The 8,381-nt window shown below is 41.3% G+C and overlaps 1 protein-coding gene across 1 annotated transcript in view; it reads right to left on the reverse strand.

Moving 5' to 3' along the window:
- SHPRH (SNF2 histone linker PHD RING helicase) overlaps positions 1–8,381 on the reverse strand; it is a 102,007-nt gene that overhangs the window by 76,064 nt on the left and 17,562 nt on the right. Inside the window, exons 7-8 of the mRNA XM_007955614.2 lie at positions 6,734–6,990; positions 1,996–2,652 (exon numbers count right to left, since the gene is read on the reverse strand). Coding sequence (XP_007953805.1) covers positions 1,996–2,652; positions 6,734–6,990 — 914 coding nt within the window. The remainder of the gene's footprint in view (positions 1–1,995; positions 2,653–6,733; positions 6,991–8,381) is intronic.

An 8,381-nucleotide genomic window follows, 5' to 3' on the forward strand; every position in this document is an offset into this window, starting at 1 on the left:
GAATTTGCTATGTAAACTTTCACCCAAATCACAAATAAATAAATAAAGAACATCATACATGAAGAAAGCAAAAGGTCATTAAAAAGACAGGAAAGAAAAAGAAGACCAAAATGTGTATCAGAAGAGACTCTGAAACTTGCTCTTGAATGTAGATTAGCTAAATGAATGAAAGAGATGATGAAATAAAAGAACTGAAGATTTCAAAGGGCTGCCTGAGAAGAGAAAGTGAAGTATTATAATAAAATATGCAAAGATCTGGAGTTAGAAAGCCAAAAGGGAGGAACATGCTTTCTCAAGCTGCAGGAATTAAAGAAAAATTCAAGCCTTGAGTTGCAATACTCATGGACTCTGTAGGCAAAATACTGAGTAACACAGGAAGCATCAAAAACGATGGAAGGAATATATTGAGTCACTGTACCAAAAAAGCAGTGGTTGACCCTCAACCATTTCAGGAGGTAGCATAAGATCAAGAACTAAATATTGAAGAAGTCCAAGCTGCACTGAAGGTATTAGCAAAAAACAAGGAAGATATGGAATATCATTTGAAGTGTTTCTACAAACAATGCAACTCTGGAAGCACTCACACATCCATGCCAAAATTTGGAAGACAGCTACCTGGCTAAACCACTAGAGCAGATCATATGCATGTCCATTCCAAAGAAAAAGTGATCTGATGGAATGTGGACATTATCGAACAGTATCAGAATCACATGCAAGTAAGAGCTTGCTGAAGATAATTTAAAAATGGCTGCAGCAGAACATCAAAGGGAACTGAGAATTTTTGGCTAGATTCACAGGAGGATGTAGAATGAGGATATCCTTGCTGATGGCAGATGGATCCTGGGTGAAAGCAGAGGATACTAGAAAGATGCTTCCCTGTATTTTACTGACTACGCAAAGGCATTCTATTGCGTGGATGACAGCAAATTATGGGTAATATTGTGAAGAACGGGAATTTCAGAGCACTTAATTGTGATCATGTGGAACTTGTACACAGACCAAGAAACAGTCACTTGAAAACAACAAGGGGATATTGCATGGTTTAAAATCAGGAAAGATGTGTGTCAGGGTTATATCCTTTCCCCATATTTTTTCATCTGTACGCTGAGCAAATAATCCAGGATGCTGGACTACATGTGAAAAAAATGTGGCATCAAGATTGGAGGAAGATTCATAACAACCTCTGATATGCAGATGACACAACCTTGCTTGTTTGAAAGCAAAGAGGACTTGAAGCACTTTCTGATGAAGAAGAAAGACTAGAGCCTTCAGTATGAATTATACCTTAATATAAAGAAAACAAAAATGTGCACAACTGAACCAATAACCAACATCATAAGAAACAGAGAAAAGACTGACGTTGTCAAGGGTATCATTTTACTTGGACCCACATCAACATCCATGGAAGCAGCAGTTAAGAAATCAAACGACATTTTGCATTGGGCAAATCTGCTGCAAAAGAAGTGTTTAAAGTATTAAAAGACAAACATCACCTTGAGGACTAAGGTACACCAGACCCAAGCCAAGGTAGTTTCAACTGCCTTATATATGTGCAAAAGCTGAACAATGAATAAGGAAGACCAAAGAAGAACTGATGTCTTTGAATTATAGTGCTGGCAAAGAATACTGAATATACCAAGGGCTGCCAGAAGAACAAACAAATCTGTCTTGGAATAAGTCCAGCCAGAATGCTCCCGAGAAGGTAGGATGGTGAGATTGCATCTCATGTATTTTGGACATGTTATCAGGAAGGATCAGTTGCTGGAGAAGGACATCATGCTTGGTAAAGGGGGGGTCAGCAAAAAAGAGAAAAACCCTCAACGAGATAGACTGACATAGTAGCTGCAACAAAAGGCTCAAACACAGCAACAACTTTGAGAATGGCACAGAGTCGGACACTGTTTCCTTCTGTTGTAAACTGGGTCACTATAAACTGGAACTGACTCAACAGCACCTAACACCAGTCATCCTTCTAAAGAGCCCAAACTGTCTCACCAAGACTCGAAGAGATGATGACCTCACATGCCTGTTGATCTCATCCACCCACTGATGACAGATGGAACTTGGGGAGATGATCAGAGTTGCTCGTGTTGATACTGGCTCCATTGCAACAAGGCAGTGGGGGCAGTAAAAAGGCTTAATTTTCAGATCCTCCTCTTCATAATTCACACATTTTGCATGCTGCCATAGGTGGCACTTCAGGCACTGAACACGAGGCTTAAGGTCTATCTGGCCAAGTTCACCACATATGCACTCAAAGTGATAATCAGCAGAGTTATAGGGACTCATGTTACAATGTGGCACATCACCACCACCAAGTGTTAGCGATTCAGCATGGTCCTCCGGGTTGGATTCCTGCTGAACTTCAGACACACATGCACTTTTAGGCATGGTAGCATCAGTCATTCCAGAGTCCCTGGCAGCTGGACAGTGTCCTTCTGAGTCAGGATTAATATCAGACTGACCATTTCCTCTTCTGGTGGATGAAGCAGGCTTTTTCCTCAATTTAGCACGATTCTTCCTGGGCTTATAGTAATAATAGTAAGGATCATCATCATCATCATCAGTGTTTGATGGCAAGTATTCAGAATCAGTGTCCTTGCTTCCTGATTTTCTGGTTTCTTTCTGAATTTTCCTTGGACTCCCTATTGCCTATTAAAAAAAGAATTAGTTAATAATTTCAACACAGGCAAGTTTTTTAAATTAAATTCCCAGCTTTATCTATGTACTACATAGGAAACTTCAGCAGCCAGTTTTTGCTACCCTTTACATCAGGAGAATCACTCCTAATCAGTGGCTTCCCGTCTGTCCTAAGAACCCTCTCTGTATCCTGTAGGTCAAAAAAGAAAATTAAAAAAAGAGGTAGAACATGCTACCATGCAAGAGAGATTTGCAGAGAATAACGAGAAGAAAGATAAGGAGACCTACTAATAGCTCAGTAGTAGCTTCTTATAGTCTGTCTAAATAAATAAAATATGTTAGTAGCTTATAACACATACATACAAAATAAGGCAATTACTAAGACACCAAGAAATAAAATACAGTATTTAAAGAAAGCAAGCCAATCTATTAATTATTACAACTAGCAAATAAATTCCTTCTTTCTTCCTATGCTCCCTGCTGCGATCATTCAGTGAATTCCAACTCTGTGCTAGATATCATCTCCATTTGCACTGGAGACACAGGGACAGTTATGTGTTGCTTAACATCTGTTCAGGTAACATCTAAGCCCACGTATGTCTGTGGTCCCATAAGGTTACAATATTGTTGTTAGGTGCCTTCAAGCAGGCTCCCATTCATCACGACCCTGTGTACAACAGAACTAGACGCTGCCTAGTCCTGTGCTCACAATACTTGCTATGCTTGAGCCCATCATTTTAGCCACTGTGTCATTCCATCTTGTTGAGGGTCTTCCTCTTTTTTGCTGACCCTCTATTTTACCAAGCATGATAAGATTATAATAGAATTCAGAAATCCGTGGCCCTGTAATGTGCTAGTAGAGCTCAGAAATCCTGATTGGAGTATGGGATATAGCAGATGTACTTTGCTAAGCATGGAGATATGATCTATTTCTCACTAGCTTTCTAGTCCATATGGGGCCTGGTGTGGAAGAGGATGCGGGTTCTGGCGTTCATTCATCCACGGCTGCCTGTCCTGCTGTTTGCCACAGATAGGAGCCATTCCGACACCAAGCCGTTGAGTGGGATTACCCTGATGAGACTACTGCCCCACTTGGCCAGGGTATCACACAGGGTGTCACACCCTATGTGTGACAACTGGGCCTAGGCTTTTGGTCTCTGACAGTGGCAGCTGACTAAATGTCTGGCTGAGGCAGTGATAGGAGAAGGAGGAGAAGAAAAGGCATCCAGGGTGTTCTACAGAGAATTACTTGGTCTTCTGGCCTTGGTCTTTGTTACTCTCACATTACCAGGTAGAATTATGTAAATGTGAGGTGTCTATGGGCCACCAAGGGGACTGGATAGCTTGTTAGTAATGTAAAAGGTACAAGACACCCTTGTGAGAGTGGGACCACGGAAAGAAGGTATATGGAACCTTACTGTTGGGATCGGTCAGTTTTGTCATTCGACTAGGTTTAAAGTGAGCCCTCCTAGAGGCAGAAAAGGGGTTCTCACTACCATCAAGACAGAGAGTAGTCAGGAGTAAAGCATGTCCTTGGACCCGAGATACCTGTGCTGAAATGGCAGAGAGACAGCAGCAGGAGAACTGAGACACCAGCAGGAGACAGAGCAGTGGGCTTGCTTGCCCATGGAGTGAGAAAGCTGAGTGCCTTTGGGCAGAAGGCTCGTTGGCAGAGTGGGGCGCACCTACTGGCAGAGCTAAAACAGCTTTGTAACACTTGCTCCAACAGAGCAGAGGCCAAGCTGAGAGGCAGAGGGCCAAAGAGAGGCATGGCTGAGGGGAGGCTGTCCTGATTGAAGAACTGTATCATGAGCATTCCTGAACCTGTTACTTCCCTAATAAATTCCATAATCGTAAGTATAGTCTCTAAGTCCTGTGTGGCCACTGCAATGCATTATCATACCCAGCAGAGAAGTAGAAAGTTCTGTGGGAAGAACAGTTGGGGTTGGAATTGGTAAAAAGATTGGAGGGTGGCAGCATGTCTGACTTCTACCTCACAATAATCAGCTTTGGCCTGTCGCTGGTGATTCTGTCTCCCTCTTGTTAAATTACTGGAGGCTGGAGGATGCCTCCATGCCCTTTTTGCACAATGGGAGGAGGTGGAGATGAGTAGGTGGGGCTAGAAGAGTTTAAAGCCCGTTAGTTAGGTGGACAGGGAAGGGAGTCAGGGAGGAAAAAGGGAAGGGAGCCAGTGGCAAGGCGGGCCAGGGACTGGGCAAAACTCTTGGAGACCAGGCAGAGACCATGCAGGAGAGCAAGTAGTAGAACTGAAGTTTTTGTGTAGTCCCTTGGTGCAGTGGCAGTGGCATGGGTCCTGAGCCCAATCAATGACCTTCTACATGCTTCACTCCTGTACGTAATAAGATGTTTGCACAACATCCAAATCACCTGTCTTATTCCACAGAATGTATTGTGGACATTAAGCAACACATATCTGTGTAATATTTGACCCCTGGTCTCAAAGCAGTTTAGTGGAAAATAGAAGTTAATAGGATAGACAACTACAACAGAAATTGACCATGGTTAAGTATACAGGATATTACAGAAACATATAAGAAGGGTAACTATACAGTTTGGGTGACAAGGGAGAGGCAGATGCCAGAGGAAGCTTCCTGGAACTGCTGTCAGAACTGAGATTTAAAAGATGAGTTAGGACACTTGACACTCAATCAGTGACAATGATGTGTGAGATTTTTTTTTTTTTTGGTGGCAGCAAGATTATTAAAGGTACAGTTCACTGAGGACTTCCATCCTTACTTTTCGTCCAGCCATTCCTGTTACAGTAGCCAAGACAGTAGCTCCACATTTTGACTTGCTATCATCAGTCTTTCCCTGATTTAGGGTTGTAAGTATCATAACTATTACCTTATAAGCAAATTCAAATTACTGTTCCAACAGAAGCAGTTTTATAACAAAATGTAAAAATTTTACAAGATGATGATATAGGGAAAATTAAAATTATATAAAAGATTCAAAATGTATGTAAAATTTAAGGGATTGTTTCAAGTTTGGGACAAACTTTTTAACTGTTTAAAACAGCACAATTAGAGTGGGTCATGGGGTCTGCAGGCTGGGGACCATGGTTGTTGGGGACATCAAGTACAATTGGAACAACATGGTATACAAAAATATTGTTCTACATCTTAGATTGGTGAGTACAGTGAGTGAAGTCTTAAAAGTTTGCAAGTGGCCATCTAAGTGGCATTTATGTCTCTCCTCATCTGGAGCAAAGAAGAGTGAAGAAAATCAAAGATGCATGAAATAGTTAGTCCAAAGGACTAATAGACAATGAGAACCTCAACTTATATGACCATGAGACCAGAAGAACTAGATGGCGCCCAGCTACCAGTGCTAACTGCTTGGAAAGGGATCAAAACTGGAGATCCTGTATAGAGTGGGAAAAATGTAGAACAAAACTCAAAGTCATAAAAAAAGACCAGACTTACTGATCTGACAAAGACTGGTGAAACCCCCGAGATTATGGCCCCTAGTCACCCTTTGGGCCTGGAACTGAACTCACTCCAGTTGCTTAATTCTCAGCCTAACAATAGACAGGCCTATGAGCTGAACATCTACACCAGGAGATGCACTCCTTAGAACAGCAACTGTGGGAGACCAGAAGAGCAGCATTTGCATAGGGAAAAAGGCACGGAGGCAGGAATACATAGGCAAGAAGGACACAAGGAAAGGGTAACTACAGGGAGGGAGGAGGAGTGAGATGCTGCACCGTGGGGAATGTAACCAGTGTCACAAAACAAAACAGCATGATTAGAACAGAGAAGTTATTTTAACTCTATAATATGCTTAACAAACCAACTAATTTTATACTTTATTTAGTGAATATTTATCAAGCATCTGCTATGCATTCTTCTGTGGGCTTAGTGGTAATAAAGTGTCTATTCTCATGGAACTTACATTAAGAAAGTAGCAAACTTAAGGCAGAAATGCAGATAGCCATAATTGCCTGTACTAACTAGTTGGTTTGTTAATTTGTTATTGACCTTCAGGCTACAAGAGCTTCAGGGTCAAGCCAGAATCTGCCAACTTATTCTATAAAGTGTCACATGCAGGTATTTCATAAATGCTCTATTACCTGCTTTTTAATTTTATCACATATGTCCTCTTCCTTATAATTCTTCCCCAATGTAAAAGTCCCAGAAAAACCATGGCCTTTGATCTGTTTCACAAGACCTTCAAATATTAAGCATTTCAGCATCCGTTTTAGAAGACTCCTATTCCGTTGAACATCATATCTATACATCGAACTCACATACTTATAGATGGAAAGGATGGACACTCCTTTTTTCCCATTCATTTCTTTTACAGCTGTCAATATCATCACACGTGTGGCTAAATGCAAAAGAATGTGGTAACTCAGTTAAACAAAGTTAAAAGAAAGTATCAGTTAATCTTAATCCATACTGAGGATCAAATTGAAAACATAAATCAAAAGATTTATTGCAGACATGTTGTCGATTAGTGCTATTTTGAAGAATATGTAATAAAAACACTGTTTCAACATATTATAAAATAAATTACTGAGATGGAAATAAAGATTATTCATGCTAGTTTGCTAATCTTGCAAACGATCATTCAAAATTAAAAAAACAAGAACAATGAAATAAACCTCACAATTATCTAAGTATATACTACCAATAGTAAGGGAAACATTCTCTTTAATAACAAAATCTGAAACAGCTGTTGTTGTTGTTAGGTGCTGCTGAGTTGTCTCCGACTCACAGCGACCTTATGTACAGCAGAACAAAACAATGCGTGGTCCTGTGCCAGCCCCATGATCCTTGCTATACCTGAGCCCATCATTGCAGACATTGTGTCAATTCATCTCGCTGAGGGCCTTCCCCTTTTTCCTTGTCCCTCCACTTTGCCAAGCATGATATCCTTCTCCAGGGAATGGTCCCTTCTTACAACATGACCAAAGTAGGTGAGACGAAGCCTGTCCATTCTCGCTTCCAAGGAGCAATCTGGCCACACTTCTTCCAGGATGGATTTGTTAGCTCTTTTTAGCAGTCCATGGTACTTTCAGCATCCTTCACCAACATCACAACTCAAAAGCATTGACTCTTCTTTGGTATTCCTTTTTCATTTTCCAGCTCTCACATGCATGTGAGGCAACTGAAAATACCATGGCTTGTGTCAAGCGCACCTTAGTCTTCAAGTAAACATCTTTGCTCTTCAGCACTTGAGAGGTCCTTTGCAGCATATTTACCCAATGCTATACGACATCTGATATCATAACTGCTGCTTCCATTGGTGATGACTGTAGAACCAAGTATGGGAAGTCTTTGACAACTTCAGTCTTTTCTCGATTTGTCATGATGCTGCTTATTGGTCCCATTGTGAGGATTTTTGTTTTCTTTATATTGAGGTGTAAACCATACTGCAGACTTCAATCTTCATCAGTAAGTGTTTCAAGGCATCCTCACTTTCAGTGAGCAAAGTTGTCATCTGCATAACGTAGGCTGTTAATGAGCCTTCCTCCAATCCTGATGCCACATTCTTCTTCACACAGCCCAGCTTCTCGGATTATTTGCTCAGTGTGGAGAGCCCTAAGTCTTAAAGGACTGATGGGACATGGTGAGTGACTAATTGAGCAACAGCTCTCAGAAATAGGTTGATACTTTCAGTGTCCCCATAAGGACTAGGACTAATGGGCCCTGGCTTTTGTGGGCTGATGCTGTTAGTGTCCCTGAAACTTGGGCCCTGCTCTTAGTACACCATCA

Source organism: Orycteropus afer, unplaced genomic scaffold, assembly GCF_000298275.1.
Source record: "Orycteropus afer afer isolate SDZICR_OR568_19922 unplaced genomic scaffold, OryAfe1.0 scaffold00518, whole genome shotgun sequence".
Taxonomy (NCBI): Eukaryota; Metazoa; Chordata; class Mammalia; order Tubulidentata; family Orycteropodidae; genus Orycteropus; species Orycteropus afer.